A 20,182-nucleotide genomic window follows, 5' to 3' on the forward strand; every position below is an offset into this window, starting at 1 on the left:
CAACACATCATCTTGACATCTCTGTCGGTCCAAACCTCGTAGTGTTGTCACGCAGTCGGTCTTGATTCAAGTAGGTGTCGATGATTCCACTTGATCTGCTGATGTTTGTGGCTCACGTACTTTAGGCCAGACACCTCGAAGCACTCATTCCAGCCAGTCTCGGATGCTTCTCAGCTGAAGCACAAACAAACATCGACATGGTGGCCAAGGATGATGACCCTCCAGGCCCGATTTACAAGTATTCTGGCGTCCGGCTGTCGATCCTAACAAGACACTAATAAGCCCAGGTACCTCACTACTGAAGATCTTGAAAGCTTCCACATCAACCTTGTGAAGACACGCGAGATGACAGCAGCCATCGAAACTGCTCTCAAGCAACTCAACACCGAGATCCACAACATCAACACCAGCGGTCCCATAGCCACTACCGTTGATCCTATCAAGAGAGCAATTCGCAAATGCACTGATGTTGTCGAGTCTGCTATGGAGTCTGCTCGTACTCAAGAGCAGGTCTCAGGAAATCTGATCGAACAAGGTCGCTTCGGTGATGCACTCACTGCTATCAATGAAGGACTGATTGTCATCGGAGGATTGAAGAAGCCTCTCGTTGGTATTCGCGATCAACTCAACAATATCAGTGCTAAGGGCCGCACCATCGTCACTGAGAGTCTTCGACAGGTGGGCTTCGACAGGGAGATTGAAGCTTGGGACACCAGCGTGACCGAATGGACTGGACGTATGGTTCTTCCTACTTGGAAGCTTTAGTTGTCACACAACAGCCTCATCAGCTTGTTGACAGTAGGTCATCTTGAATTAGCAGACAAATGAATGATCTATCTCAACTGCCTATGATTTGGGAGTCGCATTTGGTCTACTCTTTCTTCTTCTATTCGTTCTTCTTGGTATTCAAGGCAGTACATAAATCTGAGATTGTACAATCACTTTGACCAGCTAATCAGCTGAGTGTGTTCGCTTTGGAAAAATGATCTACTTGTGATAAAATCGATCACTGTACACCAAGCAAGGATCACTACGCAGTCCGAAGAAGGACAACCAATCGTCGGCTGCTGCAAGATGCTCACAACACACGCTGCGACAGCTGATTCAATTATTCCGATACGAGACCGAGGTCAACACGGTTCAACTTATCGTTTGGATTCGCTGTCAAGCAAGTAGCATACCAGCAACCCAGATTTCCAAAAATAGACAGTGATATTGTCCCACACTACATAAAGATGTATAACCTAAGACAGGGCATGCAACACTGCAGTCATCCTATACGAACCGCACCTCGAAGTTGACGGGTCGGGTGGCTTGATGGCGCGACGCTTGAGCTCACCAAATCCTTGCACTTTTCCAGATCCTTGTCGAGCAGCTGCCTTGCTCAATGAATCAGGGCAAAGACCAATTTTCCGTCTTACGGACTCCGCTGCGTCTTTTACATAAGCTATCCCTAGGTGAGGTTTCGCTCAGGCCAGAGACAACCTCAGTGATAGCATCATGCCTACCAGCCGCACTCAATCGAGCAAGTCAAACGAGCAGAAGAATATACCTAAGAAGAACGACGAAAAGAAAGGCATGAGTAGCCTCTTAAATCTTCTGCTTCTCAAGGAGCCCTCGGGATCAGCACTTGCGCAAGCTCAAGAACAAAGCAGGTCCAAAGTGAAGAGAAAATCAGCTGGTTCGACATCAATCTTGTCACTCAGATCTTGGCCATCCGTGTCCTCGTCTTCCACATCTTCGAAGACAAGCAAACCCTGAGAAGTGTGGAGAAGTCAACATCGCTCTCGAAGATTACCTTGGACGTCAGGATAAGCTTATGCCGCTCTCAAGTCTCCCACATCGCTAGCCGTGTGTCACGGCTCACAGTCCGATACATCAGTTCTGTTGCAGCAGTTTGCGAGCTATTTGACCTCTACTGTCGGAGCAAGGGCAATGCGCACTGCAGCGGCAGCCGGTGCTGCACACGCCTTGGAGCTATGAGAGAGTCATTCCTGCTTAGAAGGGCCTGTACCAATGGTCAAAGATTCTTAGTATTGATGCTATCGAATGTGCGGCAAAGGCGATGCTATCGTCTGGTCGTGATACATCTTGCTGAATAACCGCGGCTCACGAGAAACGAACGAAATGAACTGCTTGAAGAAGAATTTCGGATAAGCAGAGATCTCATCCTTGCACAGGATCCCAAATCTTCATGCGGGCATTTTATGGCGATACGTGGACTGTGGCAAGGAGATTCGACAGACAATAGGACGGTCGGTCGCATATACCGCTGGAAGTTGATTCTTTGTTCTGGAAAGAGCAAGATCGGGAGGTCTGATCTTGCAACGAGAAGTCTAGCTGAGCCAAAAGCAGTAAGCCTAGAGAATCTCACGTGCAAATGGTCTGTGCGGCTCTGACAGGTCCACGCAGAACAATCATTCCAGATTATGAGGCATGAGCAAGCGTCGAATGTCCTCACGATCCGCCCTCATGTCGAACGTCGATAATTGGAGACTGCGTGGTCTGGGTGTGGTCTGGACGTGGGAGGGCGTGGGAATATCCCTGGCCGATTCGAAGTGAAACTTGAATTCGAAGAAGCGCGTGCTTGGTGAGAATAATAGCGGTAGCCTCTGATTGAGTGAATAATTTCATTGCATATACAGGTATGTAGTGTTGCAAGCTATGTCAAGGGAAAGGTCGGGTATACTATCCTCATTCCAACTTTGCAAACCATGACAGAGCGGTTCATTGCCTGGTCGACATCTCATCTGGCTTGCCAATGCATGTATTTATTCTTGGATAATCTTGTCCTCTGCGTGTACTCCAGTGGAGTGTGTAGCGTGTACAGCCATAGGAAGCCATATTGGTAATAGGAAATAGATAGTATCCAAGAGGTGACTAGTTATTAGCCCTTCATGGATATGCCTCTACTTCCTAGAAGAACCCTGCTCTTGTAGTCTATATTCTGCTCTGAGCTGTATTTTGAGTACGGTAAAAGTCACAGACTTCACTACGCGAGGATATAGTGACACGATAACAAGCTAGCGTGATCTGTTCGATTTCTGATGACTATTATGTGATTGGTCGCAAATCGATTCGAAGAGTCTCATCTGCATGCACGCCTTGACACTACTTGTACACGTACAAACTGAATCAAGGAAAATAATCGCTTCCAGGCGTGAGAAAGTGCGTACATCAGGTCAAAAGTCGTTGGTGATTTGAACTCAATTTTGATTGTGCTTGCTCTATTTGATCTTACAAGCTAGAAGAAAGAGAAGTTTTGAAGAGAATTATGAAGAAAGCGAGAGCATTTCGCTCTTTTAGCTCTCTGCATCGAAGAAGAGCCATTAACCGTAAGTCCCAATCCTTTGCAATTTGCGCCACGCCCCGATTAAGTAGCAAAATAGTACAGCACTAGCCTCCCTGTGTTGTGCTCCGATGCAGTCACCAATCAAGACTCATGTAATTGAGTGAATCTGCGCTCAGAGAGCGAGGTAACCGATGGCACCGAGGAAGAGGGCACCAACCATACCAGTGGTGGTCTGATGAACGCTGGCAGCAGCGTTTCCGGAGGCAGATGCGCTGGCAGAGGACTTAGAAGCGGTTCCAGAAGCAGAACCAGCCTTGGTAGTGGAAGCAAGAGTGGACGATGCCTTCAGGCTCTGGCTGGAGATAGTGCCGTTGGTTGAGTTGCCGCCAGCGAGGGCAGTGCTCACGCCAGCAGAGGGGACGACAGCAGCAGGAGTGCTGGCAGCCGATACTGAAGTTTCAGTGGTTGCGTTGATGATAGGGACAGGCATGCGAGTTGAGAGGGCCGAAGAAGTAGCGACAGGGGCGACCTCAGCGCTCGACTCGACAGCCGAGGAGATGGAAGAGGCAACAACACTCGATACAACAGCGCTCGAGACTGATTCAACTGCAGAGGAAACAGAGGCAGCGGCGCTGGGTGCTGAAGCAACGACAGAAGGAGCAGCCTCAGTGACAGGAGCCTGATATCATGTGAGTTGATGATGCTCTTGTTCTATTTTGATCATCAAGAAGGACAAGGATAGAACAAAGAACTTACCTGGATCTGGCCGTCTGAGATCTGGGTGACAATGCCACCAGCAAAGGCAGTGCTGGCCAAAGCGCTGACGAAGAAAGCGGTACGCATGTTGATGTGTTGTTGTTGATGAAAGTTGAGATTAGAATTTGGTGTAGTTGGGAATGGCAATTCGAGAGAGCCTTGGATATGTAGCGAAAGTAATTTGCAAGAGGAATGCAAGAACGAGAGAATGGACTTCGAGGAATGAGTGATTGCTCGATAGCTAGTGAGGACCAGGGGTTTTATGGCGATGGAGAAACATGCAGCTGTCAGAGCCTAGACTGTAAATAGAAGGTTTACGTCCTCTTTGGCGTGTCCAAACAAGCTCCGAGTTTACTAGTGTCTGGCGCTATATTATTGCGTGGCTGGCCGCCCAAGTTGCAAGGCCAACTGGAGATGCAATTGGTGCATGATTCCCCATTCCCCAGAAGCTTTAGCATTCGTTATGGCCCGCCTTGATGCAAGGAACCCTGTCGAAAGCTGCATCGCAGTTTCAAGAGTTAGAGTAACAAATTTCGGCTAATAAAATACATACAGTCTTTGGCCTCTATTTTTGTTCAACTTTTCGAGAGCGTCGTCTGAGCACACACAGGATGCGCGTCTCTGGTGATCGAACCTTGACGGTGAGCATAGGCAGGCGACGTCTGGTTGTGACGCTAAAATGTGCGCGACAGGCGGACCCTCTCGCCTAGTCCAGGAACGCCTACGCGTACGTCCGTTGCTTGACCCTTGAAACGAACGCTTCGACGATCCATGTGAAAGCTTTTTGCTGACACTGGTGCAAGTGCAGCCTGTACCTGCCCAGCCATGAGCTGCAGCACTGTGTAGGCTGGACAATGGACAGTATTGTGCGACGGCAAATTGTCCAGGCTTCTCATATGGATGCAATCTTTCCTTTGTGGCAGTGATTTACTGCGCCTTCGGGACTGGCCTCATTTTGGTCCCCAACCACCATGTTACTGCGATGCATTGGTGGCGTTCATGACTTGGATTTAGTCATGCCATCTCACAGCCTCGTCAGTCGATTCAGCACGCACTCAGTAAGCCGCGTGTTACGAGACAGGCTTGTGCCCTTGGTAATTGGGTGATGTGTTCTGTGGCTGAATCGAACAAAGCCTCTTCGGCCAGCGATCTTGTTGGGTTCCAAAGATCGATTTGCTTGATAGAGAGGCTACCTGGAATTTTCGAGTAATTGCTCCATACACAATGCTGTAGTAATTAGCCTCTTTCCGCTCGTCGCGATGGTGAGCGCTGGTGAAGAATTGCTGATTTCACTTCGAGCATACTCTGGTAAACTCGTTATTCGTTTCCAATGGGATTGACGGTGTGAGCGACGGCTACTCGAGTATCTTCTCTCAAAGACTCGTCCAACGCCAGTCTCCCGAAGCAAGCCGATCGACGCACCTATTGGAGCGAGACGTGAGTTGGTCTAGATGACTGGTTCATGCATTGATACATAGCTGGCAAAGCGGAGAAGTCATGGTCTAGTTTTCGGAACGAGAAAGATGATGACTTGTGATGGAGCAGGGTTGTAGGGACAGCATGATATGTGAATTCACGCTGACGCCATTTTTGGCCCCACCAAAGACTGGGCTGGCCGGTCGCGCGACAAAAGCGAGTGCGCAAGAAACTACAAGCAGCACATAGCCAAGTAAAAGACATACCAGGACAACCAAGACGCATCGCACCGCCTTCTCACACTAGACGACAGCTCACACGTCGCAACATGGCCGCTTCAAATCCCTGCACGCTGACTGAGGTCGCCTCAGATGCCGACTTCGCCAACCACACCAACAACCTCCCAGAGTCGACCACATTGGTCATCTACTTCCATGCCCCGTGGGCCGAGCCATGCAAGCAGATGTCCACCGTCCTGGCTACTCTTGCCTCCACCTACACTGCTAGTTCACCGCCCACCATCACCTTCCTGGCTCTTGATGCCGAAGAACTCAGCGATGTCAGTGAGCACTACGACGTCACCCAGGTCCCCTACATTGTCATTCAGAAGGCCGGCAAGGTCCTCGAGACCATCTCTGGCGGAGACGCCTCTCGCGTGCGCGCCGTGGTAGAGAAGCATGTTGGTTCCGGCAGTGGCAACGCTGGCGGTGCAGGCTTGCCTCCAGCACAGCTTGTCAACAAGCCCGAAGGAGGCAATGCAAAGAACCTGTCTGCCTATGCACCCTCAACAAACGACCAAACTACCGCCCCCGAGTATTCGGCTTCTGAGGCCAACCCTGAGACGAGCAAGGAGGAATTGAACAACAGACTCGGCGAGCTGGTCAAGGCTGCTCCCGTCATGCTATTCATGAAGGGCACCCCTTCGGCCCCGCAGTGTGGTTTCTCCCGCCAAACTGTCAGTCTTCTTAGGGAGAAGGGCGTCCGTTATGGATTCTTCAACATCTTGGCCGACGACGACGTGAGACAGGGTCTCAAGGAGTTTGCAGACTGGCCTACCTTCCCTCAAGTTTGGGTTGGTGGCGAGCTGGTTGGTGGTCTCGATATTGTAAGTGCAGTCGCTGATATCCCCGGCCCTGACCATTCCCGCTAACTTTGTTTCACAGCTCAAGGAAGAGTTCGAGAACGACCCAGACTTCTTGAGCGACTACTCGGTCAGCGGCAAGAAGGGTGGTCCTGCTGCTTAGTTCGCTGGCAGCTTTCAAAATGCACCAGACCTTGACCCTCAAAAGATTCATGTTACTTACTCTACCGAAATGTTCTTACGCTCAAACATAGACGATTACGCCTTTTCGATACCATCAATGCAACGATTTTTCCGTAGTCTCATCATGGTTGTTGGTATACCAGCTTTACGATATGTACATCAATATTATATGCAGTACTTTTCTTAAGCCTGAGTTTTCTCCCAAGCAGCTTCCATATCAGCCTCGGCAACCGGCTGGACTGTAGGAACCAAATCGTGGTGAGCAATCAAAACGTGCTTGCGCCATTCTCCTTCAGCGGCGAACTCGAGCTCGCAACCAGTGTGTACGCACCGGAAAGAGTCTGTATCGTTTGTGCTTCGAATATAGTCGGTCCACATCTGGAATTTCTGTCGATCTTGTCAGCGAGAATTTGCGTACTGTTATAACTTCAAGAACTTACACTATGGCAATCGACCCATGGACAATGAAATTCAGCTGTCGATTCCTTATCCGTTGACTGCTCCTCGTCCTTGTTCGTCGCTGCTTGTTTCTGCTGTGGTAAGATGTCCCTTGACAGCTCCGAATGTCGCAATATATGACTTTGGCCCAGGTTGGCTCTCAACGATGGTGGCCTCCCTGTGAGCATAGCCGAGTTCTGTTCATGTTGCTGTACTTGCGAAATCAACTGCTCGTCGGTTTGTGTCTGACCGCTGTAAGCACGAAACAGTGATGCTTCGAACTCGGCCCACTCCTGTGCGTCCTCTCCTCCACAGAGCTGATTGTAAGATGATTCGAAGGAGTCTGCCTGCCTCAAATTCGTAGCACCCTGCGGTTGGATCACGGCAGGCATCTGTGAGAAGATAAGATGCAGCCTGCTGAGTGCTCTCTCTTTTCGTCGTGCGGTTTCTGTATCGGAAGTACTTTTTACAGCGAATTCTGAAGTTTGACCTCCTGAGAACAGCCTTTGGTGATTGTAATCGCTCGTCTTGGAGGGAGATTGTCCAAGATGATCATTCGAGTCAACGGAGTCTAGTGTCGCATTGTCACGATGGTGATCTTGCTGCGTGTCTGTATGCCACACCTGCGCCGGCGATTTTTGTTTCGACCGGGACATCTCAGGCTCAAAACTGTCATTTCTTTTGAGATGGTTACTGTGCCACCGCTCCCCCTCATCTCCGCCTTTCAACGTAAGGTCCAAGGTTGAACCCGATCGAGAGCTCGCTGCACTGGAAACTTCCATGTTGCATTTCTGCAGCAAGAAATGAGAGAGCTCTTCTCCAGCATCTGGATCAGCATCAAGACCGTGTCCGAATTTTGTATATCGCAACAATCCATTCCCGTCATGTTGTCGGTTGTTCAAAGGCTCAGTCAGTTGTGGCGATGATGATGTTCCGTGTGATGATATACTAGAAAGTTTGCAATCACTCCTCAGCGTCGAGAGCTCGTTTGTCGTTTCCACAGCGCCATAGCCGTTGGTAGAGTTGAAGACTAGGTCTCTTGTTAATCCTGCCGCAGATTCTTTAATCCTAGAAGACAATGTTGATGGTTGCATGTTCACAAGAGCTTGAACACACTTTCTCGCTCTCCAGTACAAGGCAAGTCTCGGAATAGTTCATCAGAAAATTGCGTCAAGATGATGGCGGTAGACAGTCCACGTAGATAGCCGTTCAAGCGCTCCGTGATCCGGACAAGCGCCCGAATAGTAATGCTTTTCGAGAATTGAATGACGGAACGAAGCAGAAGATACAGCTGACAGCCCAGTGAGGATGCTGGAGCAGAGAAAGATAACAGAGATTCAAAGAATAAGAGGCATCTCTCTCCGCTGACTGGGATCTGTGTTCGAAATCCATGCACGCGATACTTCTCTACTTCAGGGCAAGAAACGAGCTTCTTTGCCGGTCTCCCCACACTTTCTCGAATTGGCAGTCACAGTCGAGTGTCTGTGTATGGAAGGTTGTTGCGACGACACATCTACTTCGAGAACAAAACAATTCATACGGCATGGTGAAGGTCAGGTTTCGCCTAGTGTAGCGAGAAGTATTCAATAACTCAGTGGTATCATAAAAAGTACAGTGCAATGAATGTTCAAGTGAAGGGAATATTCCTCAAAGCTCGTCTTTATACGTCTCTTCAGAGCCCTCTGAGCCGCGGTCATCATCAGACGGAGCATCGTCGCTGGGTTTGGTTCCAGCTTTCTTTGTATCAGTCACCTCAGCAGCTTTTGTCTTGGCCGAGTCTGGCTCCTCATCGCCGAGTAAGACGCCTCTGTATTCGCGTCCGTCGGGAGTATCGAAGACTTTAAGCTCCCAGCCTTGACCGTTTGCAATCTTTTCCAACTCCTTCTTCAGCGTCTCGACACTTTTTGCATCACCAAGGCCGAGCCTCTTCAGCTCATCTGCCGACATGGCCTTACCGAAGCTGTCAGCAATGGTTTCGACAAACTTGTCCTTGGTGCCTCCCACGATGGCTGATTTTTCAATCTTGCTGCCTTCAGGAATCCACTTATGAGCACCAATGGTGATACCACCGATAGTAACAGGGGCTTTTGACTGCGAACCAGCCAAGGGATTAGGTATGTCATCGCCGAGAAGATCAGAAGCAGCGGCAACGGCAGCTTCGTACTCGGGGACTTGGTCTTGATCGAGGATGGGTGAACAAGCAATCTTGTTTGCGCGGTCCTTCTGTGGAGGTTGAAAGGCGATGTCGTTACAAAGTCGTGGGGTCTGGATGACCATGAGATATGCACAGGTTGCGACCTCTTTTATGAGCGAGATACGGTCTGCAGTGGCCGGGTTGCAATGGAATTGGACTTCGATGCGGCGTTCTCTGCCCGTCAAATCGCAGACAGTGCCACCAGCCAGGCGCTGTACAAGATACCTGCTCTCTCCGCGGGTCTCGAGCTTGCCGACAGCCTTGTCCTCGGATAGGTTTTCTTGGCTATCATGGCGCGGTTGGTCTTGGACAGCGCCAAGCATGAAACCGGGTACAGCGGGATCCTCGACAGGAGGGTATACAGGAACGCCGTGAGAGGAAGGCAGTTGATGGAATTGCTTGACACCCTGGCCGTAGCAGTATCTATAGCTCCACCATCCACTCCAGTAATAGATGCAGTTGCCTTGCATGCCCTTGAGCAATTGCCAGCCTCTGGTGTTTGCGCGAGCCAGCTCTTTCTCATGGTCTTGCTTAGATAGGGTCTCGTTGGGTTGTGATGAAGGTGGTTGGTCGAGCAGACGTGGAATTTGACACAAGTAGTGTTGGTTGGCTAGAACGAGTTCCTCATAGTGGTATTGCGGCTTGTCTGAGTCTTGTGGATTCGTGTCTCGATGAGAAAGATCAAAGTTGGAGTCAGATGTAGAGGGGTCAAGTTTCTCCTGAGCCTGCAGAGAGGAAACATGGCCTTCTGGAAAGTCGACCGAGAACTACAGGGCAATCAGTTGGTGTAATCAGATCGAGGGCGTCTGCGTCTTGTACCTGGGGGAAGGCAAGAACATCGTCTTGCACACTGAAAGAATTCTGGGCGGCGACTGCGGCGCGCAGAACAGCGGGCAAAGCCCAAAAGCTCTTCATGTTGAAGTGCACGTCGTCTCAGTGGTAGACAATCGGCAGGTATGCTTTGTTGGTTGATGACGATGCAGCAATCAGGGTGGACAGGTGGTCACTGCGCGCCTGCCTTGGTTGGCCGACTCTCCGCGACTTGAGCAGTGAGGACCACGCCCAAGCAGGAAGGATGAGGCTCCTTCGACCATCACACGTCCCTCCGATTCATACACGACCCATCGTGAATCCTGCGCTCCACTCTTGACTGCGCATCGTTGCTAATTTGCTGCACACTGCCATGCTCAGCAATCTTCCAAGACATGCCCAGACAAGTCATTACCTCACCACGCCGCCTGCTTCTGCCTACAGCCTTCGAATAAGGCCGTATCCCTAACATAGCGACAGAAGGATCATGCTCAATTACTTCACTTTCGCACATCAAGGTAATCCGCCAACGGCTGTTAGCCTCCCAAGAACTCCTCCGCCGCATGAACAATCCTTCCAACCATCTTCCTGCCCAGTAGATTGCATCAGATGAGGTAGGTTGATGATTGTGCCTCCTAAATTTGGCATCTAAGGCTGTCAGTCCGAATGACTCGCTATTCAATATATTTTTTTCTCTTCCACATCATATTCCTCACTGATCTCTGTTCGGTTGCTGTCTCGATTCTATCCACTACCTGCTGTATTACTATGAGCAATTGATATCTCGAACGATATGGCTGATCATACTGCAACGCCATACAATGCAAACATATCCTCCCGTGCCTATGTTGACATGGCTGTACTCGACGACATGACGTCGATGCAATTCAATCAATGGTCCTACGCGCTTCCCGATACTCAGACAGGCTGTTACAACCCGGGCTCGCTTCCCATCGCTTTGGCAAACAATGATACTTGTCTGCTAGGTTTCTACTGTATGCTGTCAAAGACAAGGTTTCAATACAAGCCCCGGCTCACCAATTTAGGCCCAAACTCCAATGATCAGCACCCACCGCAAATGTGCCCACCAACCTGGCAATGTGCGGTCTTACGTGCCAATCAAGAGACTTGCCCTTTTCCCCAGGGCGCCTTGGAACCCCTGATCTGCCCTGGAGGTATCTAGCCGCGTCTAACTCAGGTAGAATCACATTGAGTACTAACTAGCTATGGCAGGTTCCTACTGCCCACCCGGAGGAAAAACTCGCATCCCCTGCGAAGCGGGTACTTTCTGTCCTCAGGGCAGTTTTGAGCCCATAAAATGTGACACAGGCGCATACTGCCCCTGGGCGAGCGCTCACCAGATTCCCCTATTGCCCCTCTATGTCGTCGTCGTCATTGATTTCATCCTACTTTGTGTGCTGGTCGCAGGGCTGGCTTACTCCAAGTGGCGAAAGCGCAGAAAGCCAAAGTATTCCAGCGTCGACATGAAAGTTACAGAAGACGATCGAGAGGCACTACGAGGCTTGAACATGTCACCTCGCTATTCAGTCTCAATATCCGAGGTCTCACCTCCTACCACGGTACCAGCTTCTCCGGCCTTATTGACACCGACTACACGTGCCAGATCGACGTCGAATGCCTCGGACATTACTGACGTTGATGATTGTTCTCAAGATTTCGCTATGCAGAAGTTTTTGATCTATCTTTCTCGTGCCACACAAACGAAAGAGCTGGGCTTATCTTTTGATTTCGAGGGTTTATCGTTCAAGACTCGTCAGAACCTGGAAATTCTACTCAACATCACTGGTTCCATACCTAGAGGAACCATGACTGGTATCATGGGGGGATCAGGCGCAGGAAAGTCGACTCTCGTGAATGCACTGATACGAGGAAAATCGAGCGCTGGTTCTCTCAAGATCAACGGAGTCGTGAAAGACATGAAGAAGTACAAGAAATTGATTGGGATGGTTCCCCAAGATGACATCGTTTTTCCAGAACTCACTGTTCGGGAGAACATCTTGCACTCTGCACGAATGAGATTACCTTCTTCGTGGAACGACAGAGCTATCCAAGATTACGTGGATTCGTTAATTGCCTGTCTTTCACTCACACACGTCCAGAATTCCCTAGTTGGCGATGCCAGAAAACCGGTCATTTCCGGAGGCCAGCGCAAGCGAGTTAGCGTGGGAATCGAGCTTGCAGCAGCTCCTCTGGCGATTTTCCTGGACGAGCCAACAAGTGGACTAGATGCAACTTCCGCAGCTTCGATAATGCGACTCTTGAAGGCTATTTCTCGACTAGGCGTCACTGTTATCGCCATTGTCCACCAGCCTCGCGAAGACATCTTTGTGGCTTTTGATCAACTATTGTTGCTCGCAAAAGGCAGCCAGGTTTACGCGGGCGCAACTGAGGACGTGGTCCCCTACTTCGAAGATCTGGGCTACAAGTTCCCTCTGCGAAGCAATCCTGCAGACATCATAATGGACGTGATTACTGGCAATGGCAAGCAATATTCGTCCGAGGCCGAGAAGTTTGGCAGTGACACTGATCTGCTCATCAAGTTCTGGTACGAAAGAGGTCAGTTTGGGAAGTCCAACAAGCGACTGTCAGTTGTCGTAGGTGCCCAGAGCAATCCGAGGTTGTCGTCAAGTTCCATGCAATCGACCTTGGAGCACGATCAGTCACTACACGAGACTATGAAGACTCGAGGAGCTTCATGGTACGCTCAGGTCTATTATTGTACCAAACGTGCTTTGCTTCAGCAAGTCCGCAACCGCACGAGTTTCTTCTTTGAAATTTTTGTTGCTACGCTTGCAGGACTGGTCATTGGTCTTTCAGCATATTCTTCCAAAGGATCCCTCTTCTCAGGCATATATCACCCACCGTTCACTCAAATGTCTAGTGCTGTTGATTACAAATCAGCTCCTCAGCTTGGTCTGTTATCTGCCATGGCCATCGGATTGGCTTCTTCCGCACCAGGAGTCTGGGTCTTTGGCGAAGAAGTCCTCATGTTCCAGCGAGAATCTTCTAGTGGTCACAGTAAGAGTGCATATTATGTCGGCAAAGTGTTGAGCACATTCCCTCGCATCACCGTTGCTGCTCTTCACTATACAGTCATGATTGGCGTTCTTGCAACCCCTCTGATCAGTTTCCAAGACATGTATGCGGCGAACTTGGTCTACTTTTATGCCATCTATGGTTTGAGTAGCTTGGTTTCCATGTTAGTGAAACGAGAGGATGGACCCCTGCTGGCTGTCTTGCTCAGTCTGGTTCTTGGAGTACTCGGAGGTGTGGCGCCTCCGTTATCAAAAGTCAAGGAATGGCATATGGAGTGGTTCTGGAGATTGAGCCCTGGTGTTTGGTTTACCGAAGCTTATTGGACAAAGATGGTCAGTCCGATGGCCTACCTATGGGATGTTGAACTTGCCACTCAAACCGTCGGGTTCAGTCTGAGTGAATTTGGCAAAGATTTGGCTCTGATCTTTGTCATTGGCACGGTCTACCGAATGCTGGCGTATGCACTCTTGATACTGTTCAGAAAGAGGCGCAGATGATGTACCGGTATATATGATCGCTTGTACTACTAGGGTGCGGACTCCAAATGAAAACACACAACTGCCCGTGCACATCTCCGCCGTTGTGATCTCAGGTCCAAAAACTATTCGATATTCCATGCTTGGATACAGGAAGGGCAAAAGGAGTGTGAATCGACGAGATAATGCATATTGTCAAGTAAATGAGCTGACGATCCAATCACTGAGGTGCCCAAGCTGCAGCTCAGACGAACAGATAGCCTAGCCATCCAAAAGAAAAGTACAAGATCTTCAACAGTCCAGTCGGCACATGGTACCAACGCCAGTCTCCAAGAACCGGCAACACTTCTGGCGTCTAGCACAGAGTGACGGTAAGGTTGGCCAAGATGCTACAAGCGTGGACCATGCCCCCATCATAGGCAGTCAGAGGAGCACAGCTAGGATCAGACAGCGAGACGCGCCAAGGCTCGCCAGCGAAAGGATCACCATCAGCATTGATGACAGACCAGTAGAGAAGAGAGTCTGAAGGAGAGTCGGTGAACCCGAGGGTAAACTTTGGAGTATTAGGAGAGAAGTATGCCGATGTCTTGCTCAATCCGAAGGCAACGCCGACACCGCTTCGTCCCTGTATGTATTCTCCGTCGATGGGGATGGCATACTGGCTGGGCTGTTGTGTGGCGTTTGTGATGGTGATCCAAACGGGGACAGGGCAGTTGTTGTTGACCTGCGCAAAGGTTGCCGATGCGGAAGTGGCGTAAGCGAGAAGGCTGGTTACAGCATAGGCAAAGAAGTGCATGATGGCGTTTGGAGACAGGTGCTCTGGTAGGATGAAGTGCGGATAGATATGATGGAGATATCAGCAGAGGGATTGATTCTTGAAAGATGTTCTGTGGCTGATACGGTGGCCGATGGGCTGAACAAACAATTGGCAATTTGTGCAAGACCGACGCTCTTATATCTCGAAAGCTCCTGCCTTGGCTCATCTTACGAAACCTCTATGTGCAACCTCTTGACATAAATCAAGGCACTGACCAAGGGAGTACTCATCCGCAGCAATCACTGCAAGGAGCCGTATGGTGTGATAAAGGGATCACAAGAATAGGGTCTAGTGCAGGATTTCACATGTACACAGTGAATCAGTGTGATGACCGAGTGTGGATTGCACTTGAGATGATGCTGCAGGCTACTTGTGGTGTGACTGAGGTTTACAAACAGATAACCAGCGGACCGAATTAGAAACAGGCTGTCTGGGAGGATTCAAGTGGTCCACCGTTTGGTATCTGTAACATGTAGTAACACAAGAGAGTCAACTTGGAATCCATAGCAAGATGGCCATGAATCTTTCCAAATTCTTTGTGCACCTCTCAAGAAGCTAGTGGTATCATCAATGGTAATTCAGAGCTGTCAACAAAGACACAAGTGCCGTTTGTGAACTCGAGCACAAGGCATCCTACTCTATAAGCGTCAGAACAGTCGTCAGGTATCACAAGTTGACTGATCCAAGGCCTAATAGTCTCGAGTGCAAGGCCAGGTAGTTCCCAGACGGTTGGATGGCATTGAAAGGAGAGAAGAGTCCCAAGGATGTGTGGTTGAAATCAAGGCAGGTGCTACCTTGAGGTCGACTGGGGTGGGGATTCGAAGCTTGGCGGCATGAATAGCCGTGGGACTGTGGGACCTTCCTAATCAGCAAGACAATGAGGGGCAGGTCATGGGCAAGCAGAGATAATGTAAGAGAGAGATCAACTTTTCGGGCGAGATGCCCTTGACAATTCCCAGTATACGTCTAGGTATACACTCTGTCCGTTCCTCGACAATACGTTCCACTCTGCACAACAGCTCTCGAGCTTGTCTGGCTCTTACGCAGCGAAGAAACATGGCAGCTGCTACCACACAAGAAGGCGTCGAGAAGGCCGCAAACCATCTCAGCAATGGCCATACCAAGGTCAACAACTGGTCGGCTCCTGGAGGCGCCGCCTTCGACTTCCGCTCCGATGTCATGACCCGCCCGACGACTCGCATGCTCGAAGCAATCGCCGCTACAACCCTCCAAGACGATGTCTTTATGGAAGACCCGACGTCCAACGACCTGGAATCCTTCATTGCCGACTTGACGGGCAAGGAGGCTGCTCTCTTTGTCTTGTCCGGCACCATGGGCAACCAAGTCGCCTTGCGCACACAGCTCTTGGCCCCGCCTCATGCTGTCCTCACCGACCATCGCTCCCACATTGTTCAGTGGGAGGCTGGTGGTGTCGCCAGCATGTGCGGTGCTATGATCCAGGCCGTCGTACCCGCAAACAACAAATACTTGACCCTGGAAGATATCAAGAAGTACGCTGTATTAAGCAATGATATCCACGCTTGTCCTACAAAAGTCCTCAGTCTGGAGAATACCCTCAATGGCATCGTTACTCCTCTTCAAGAGTTTCAACGCATTAGTGCCTGGGCGAAAGAGAACGGTATCCTGATGCACCTTGATGGTGCTAGACTGTGGGAGGCCGTTGCTTCGGGTGCTGGCTCCCTGAAAGACTATTGTGCGTGTTTCGATTCCATTTCGCTCTGTTTCAGCAAAGGCCTAGGCGCACCCATTGGCAGTATCATTGTGGGAACAAAGCAGTTCCGCGAGAGAGCACGTTGGATCAGAAAGAGCATTGGAGGCGGCTTGCGTCAAGCAGGTGTCGTCACTGCCGCTGCTCGTGTCGCTGTCGAAGACACATATCTGGGAGGCAAGTTGGCTGCCAGCCATGACAGAGCACGCCAGATTGCTGCCATGTGGGAAAAGCTAGGCGGTAAGACGTCGAATCCTGTCGAGACCAACATGTGTTGGCTGGATCTTGATGCTGCTGGGATCAGCGTCCCAGACTTCATTGCAGCCGGTGAAAAGGTTGGTTTGAGGCTGGGAGGTGGTCGCCTTGTTGTGCACTATCAGATTGACGAAGAGGCCGTGACACGGCTAGAAACTCTCATGAAGGCTGTGCTCCAGGGCAAGAAGCTCGAGGGCTCAGTTGATATCGATCCAAACGACATGAACGTTAAGGTCGAATAAATGATAGATGATACACAACTTTATTTCAAGCAAACCTTTACTACTACCTTCCCTCTTGCTCGTCCAGTGTTTAGCTTTGCGAAAGCTTCCTTCACCTGATCAAAGCCCCATGTGCTGTCGATGATGATTTTGCTACGGTCGAGATTCAACGTCTCCTCTAGCCACTCTTTGCGAAATTCGAGGTTGACACAATCGTAGCTTGCCCCTAAATTCATCTTCCCGAGCAACGTTCGAATGACCATCTTGGGGTTCCACAGATATATTGCTGCGCCACCCATGCTGTCGCGACCAGTTTTGTCTCCTACAATGGTAACGTACCTTTTTGCTAGACCTATGCATGAAGTTCCGCCAACACAGTCGATGATGGCTGCTGGACCGAAATCTCGGACAGCCTGTGCCACGTCATCCGTATTGTAGTCGACGACAGACGTTGCTCCCATGGACTTCACAAATTCGGTGTTTCGGGAGGAGCATGTGGTGAGCACTTCCCATCCTCGCTGACTGGCAAGTTGGAGCACATACGTGCCTACAGCGGAGCTTCCACCTAGAACAGTCAAACGACCACTGCTCTTGATATGAGATTCGACATGAGCGATTGTTGTGCGTGCTTCATCTGTTAGCAAGTTTGTAGTTCCATGATGGAAAGTCAAGATACCTGTTAACCACACCAATGGCAATGCAGCAGCCTGTTCCCAGCTCATCTCTTTAGGCTTTTTGACTACGACGCTCGATTTTGTGTTGATAGCAATGACTTCTTGGAGTGTGCCGCCTGTCAGCGTGAATGTGATGCCGTAGACCTTTCAAGTGCATCAACATCTAGGTTTATAGCTTTAGTAATGTGCAGTGACCCACTTCGTCGCCTACATCAAAACCGCTGTCTTTGCCAGCGGCTTCAACAATACCAGAAAAGTCTTCACCGATACCCTTATCAGGAGATATCCAGGGGCTAGGAAGATACTTCCAGACCGGAAAGTTCATCAACTGGATATCCACAGGATTGAGTGCTGCTGCATGAACTCGGACATGAAGCTCCGTCGGCGCTGGTCTTGGGGGTGATGCCAGAGCTGATCTGCGAAGAGCATCTGGGTAACCCTCGTGCGTGAACGTCCATGCCTTGATCAAGCTGACTGCCGAGGCCATTCTCGTTGTTGCTCGTACGTTGTTCCAAGTCTCTGAATGAAAGGAAGTCGATCCAAGAAAGATCTACAAGATCAACGCCTTGGACGAATTGCAAAAGTGGGGAAGTTCTTGCTCGTGTGCTCTCCCTCGCTCGCATTCACCTCAATTCACTCCATCTTGAAATCATATCCGAATGTCTGCAATTATGCTTTATCTTGATATCATTCGTGATGAACTACATCAGAAGCATTGCAATGCTGTAGGCAAGTCAGCTCAGCAGCCAGCAAGAACCCTGGAGGCACATCTCCAATATACTGCTCTTCGGACTTTGTCCAATATACTAATGTCACCTGTCAGCCATCTAGTTTGTGTAAACATGACTTGAAGTCACACATCGTATGCACGTATTCGCAAGTTGGTTTTCTTTGAGAGATGTTTTGAGAGATGTCTTGGGAGATGTCGTCAGTCAAACTCCGAGATCCTCGGCACGTTCAACGGTCGCAAACAAGGTTTGGATGTAAGGACTACCCCTCGAACAGACCCTATGACCAACACATAAACGGCTGTCCATTGGGGTCTACACATCGACTTGGGAGACATATATCAGGACCTGGACATTGTCCTCAATCTTGTCGTGTCTTCACCTATCCCAGTACACAGACAGTTCCTATTCTTGGAACATTCTCGCCACTCCCATACAGTAGCCTCTGAAAGGTTTCTTCCACTACCATGGCTACAAAGAACGATAATCCAAACTTTTATGACTGCCTGATCATTGGTGCTGGTATATCGGGCATCAATGTGGCATATCGACTGCAGGAGCAATCACCTAACCAGTCATATGCGATCATTGAGGCTCGAGACTCGCTCGGCGGTACCTGGGATCTGTTCCGTTATCCTGGCATTCGCAGCGATTCTGATATGTACACATTCGGCTTTGAATTTTTCCCATGGAAGGAGTATCGCACAATGGCAGACGGAGCATCTATCAAGGAATACTTGACTGATGCTGCAAACACTTTCGGCATCGATAAACACATTCACTATCGCCACAAACTTCTTTCGGCGAATTGGTCCACGGATCAACAGAATTGGAGTTTTGAAGTCGAAGCACCAGAGGGTCAGAAAAATTTGCGCTCTCGCTTCGTTGTATTCTGTACAGGATATTATGATTTCAATGAAGCTATGCCTGCTAAGATTCCTGGGATTGAAAACTTTCAAGGAAAAGTTGTTCACCCGCAGTTCTGGCCAGAGGACTTAGATTACACCAACAAAGACGTGGTTATTGTAAGTGACTTCCTGCATTGATACCGTAATTTTACTGACAAAAGTTCGCTTCAAGGTCGGTAGCGGTGCTACTGCTGTGACTCTCCTTCCTAACATAGCCAAGAAGACAAACAAGGTGATCATGCTACAGCGAAGCCCGACCTATATTGCAGCAGTGCCACAGCGGGATCACCTCTCATACTGGCCCGCCAGGTTTTTACCTGTCAGTTGGACATACAAACTCAGGCGTTTCCAGTTCTTGATCCTGCCGTTCCTCTTCTTCAAGTTCTGCAAAGCCTTCCCGGATCGTGCCAGAAGGCTTCTGCAAAAGGGAGCCGCGTCAAAACTTCCAGAAGGCTATCCCATAAAACCCAATTTTGATCCAAGCTATGGACCATGGGACCAAAGACTATGCGCCTCACCAGACGGAGACTTCTATCAAGCCATCAAAGATGGACAGGCCGAGGTTGTCACAGCTCAAATAAAGCAAGTGACAGAGAAGAGTATCCATCTGGAAGGCTCTGATCGCGTCTTGAACCCCGACATAATCGTCACCGCTACCGGATTGAAGCTTATCATGGCGGGAGGTGCCAAATTGTCTGTTGACAATGAACCTCTTGAAATATCGCAGAAACATCTCTGGAAAGGTGCCATGATTGAAGATATTCCCAATGCTGCCATTGTAATTGGTTATACTAATGCATCTTGGACTCTTGGCTCGGACGCAACCGCGCAGTTCGTAACACGCCTCTTGAACCACATGGAGAAGAACGGCTTGTCGCAAGCGGTGCCCCGAGTGGACAAGAACACTGGTCTGCAAGACCGATCAGTTCTGGACCTAAGCTCTACATACATTGTTAAGGCAGAGGGCAATCTTCCCAAAGCCGGCAACAAAGCACCCTGGCTTCCGCGCTCAAATTACATGAGAGATCTTTGGGAGATGAAGTTTGGCAGCATCACACACGACATGCAATTTTCAAGGATCTCCACGTAGATTTTGGATCTGCATGTTTAATTGCTGTTCAGCCTGCTCCTTTTTGTTGTCTTAGTA

General features: G+C 49.7%; 10 protein-coding genes across 10 annotated transcripts; 5 read left to right on the forward strand and 5 right to left on the reverse strand.

The window, feature by feature from the left end:
- Window positions 1-285: 285 nt before the first annotated feature.
- M437DRAFT_50588 (uncharacterized protein) lies at window positions 286-765 on the forward strand (the record flags this gene model as incomplete). Its single annotated transcript, XM_041022034.1, has 1 exon — window positions 286-765. A coding segment is annotated over one exon (480 nt), but the record flags the coding sequence as incomplete, so codon positions are not given.
- A 2,699-nt stretch (window positions 766-3,464) lies between these two features.
- Window positions 3,465-4,135, reverse strand: M437DRAFT_85285 (uncharacterized protein; the record flags this gene model as incomplete). Its single annotated transcript, XM_041028268.1, has 2 exons — window positions 3,465-3,971; window positions 4,049-4,135. 2 exons carry the CDS (start codon window positions 4,133-4,135, stop codon window positions 3,465-3,467), a joined length of 594 nt encoding a protein of 197 aa, XP_040878861.1.
- Window positions 4,136-5,792: 1,657 nt separating this feature from the next.
- On the forward strand, window positions 5,793-6,708 carry M437DRAFT_50734 (glutaredoxin; the record flags this gene model as incomplete). The annotated part of the gene is made up of 2 exons (XM_041022068.1): window positions 5,793-6,569; window positions 6,628-6,708. 2 exons carry the CDS (start codon window positions 5,793-5,795, stop codon window positions 6,706-6,708), a joined length of 858 nt encoding a protein of 285 aa, XP_040878862.1.
- Window positions 6,709-6,911: 203 nt separating this feature from the next.
- Window positions 6,912-8,266, reverse strand: M437DRAFT_51016 (uncharacterized protein; the record flags this gene model as incomplete). The annotated part of the gene is made up of 2 exons (XM_041022112.1): window positions 6,912-7,115; window positions 7,169-8,266. Coding segments are annotated over 2 exons (1,302 nt in total), but the record flags the coding sequence as incomplete, so codon positions are not given.
- Window positions 8,267-8,813: 547 nt separating this feature from the next.
- Window positions 8,814-10,275, reverse strand: M437DRAFT_50668 (uncharacterized protein; the record flags this gene model as incomplete). The annotated part of the gene is made up of 2 exons (XM_041022054.1): window positions 8,814-10,127; window positions 10,180-10,275. 2 exons carry the CDS (start codon window positions 10,273-10,275, stop codon window positions 8,814-8,816), a joined length of 1,410 nt encoding a protein of 469 aa, XP_040878864.1.
- Window positions 10,276-11,167: 892 nt separating this feature from the next.
- On the forward strand, window positions 11,168-13,724 carry M437DRAFT_50567 (uncharacterized protein; the record flags this gene model as incomplete). Its single annotated transcript, XM_041022031.1, has 3 exons — window positions 11,168-11,345; window positions 11,404-12,751; window positions 12,800-13,724. 3 exons carry the CDS (start codon window positions 11,168-11,170, stop codon window positions 13,722-13,724), a joined length of 2,451 nt encoding a protein of 816 aa, XP_040878865.1.
- Window positions 13,725-14,058: 334 nt separating this feature from the next.
- Window positions 14,059-14,499, reverse strand: M437DRAFT_85290 (uncharacterized protein; the record flags this gene model as incomplete). Its single annotated transcript, XM_041028269.1, has 1 exon — window positions 14,059-14,499. One exon carries the CDS (start codon window positions 14,497-14,499, stop codon window positions 14,059-14,061), a length of 441 nt encoding a protein of 146 aa, XP_040878866.1.
- Window positions 14,500-15,576: 1,077 nt separating this feature from the next.
- On the forward strand, window positions 15,577-16,746 carry M437DRAFT_50684 (uncharacterized protein; the record flags this gene model as incomplete). Its single annotated transcript, XM_041022059.1, has 1 exon — window positions 15,577-16,746. One exon carries the CDS (start codon window positions 15,577-15,579, stop codon window positions 16,744-16,746), a length of 1,170 nt encoding a protein of 389 aa, XP_040878867.1.
- Window positions 16,747-16,766: 20 nt separating this feature from the next.
- M437DRAFT_50830 (NAD(P)-binding protein) lies at window positions 16,767-17,724 on the reverse strand (the record flags this gene model as incomplete). Its single annotated transcript, XM_041022082.1, has 3 exons — window positions 16,767-17,353; window positions 17,402-17,543; window positions 17,599-17,724. 3 exons carry the CDS (start codon window positions 17,722-17,724, stop codon window positions 16,767-16,769), a joined length of 855 nt encoding a protein of 284 aa, XP_040878868.1.
- An 870-nt stretch (window positions 17,725-18,594) lies between these two features.
- M437DRAFT_50514 (monooxygenase) lies at window positions 18,595-20,125 on the forward strand (the record flags this gene model as incomplete). The annotated part of the gene is made up of 2 exons (XM_041022019.1): window positions 18,595-19,152; window positions 19,208-20,125. The coding sequence occupies 2 exons, from the start codon at window positions 18,595-18,597 to the stop codon at window positions 20,123-20,125; spliced, it is 1,476 nt and encodes a 491-aa protein (XP_040878869.1).
- Window positions 20,126-20,182: the final 57 nt, after the last annotated feature.

The sequence above is a fragment of the Aureobasidium melanogenum genome (genome assembly GCF_000721775.1).
Source record: "Aureobasidium melanogenum CBS 110374 unplaced genomic scaffold scaffold_13, whole genome shotgun sequence".
Taxonomy (NCBI): Eukaryota; Fungi; Ascomycota; class Dothideomycetes; order Dothideales; family Saccotheciaceae; genus Aureobasidium; species Aureobasidium melanogenum.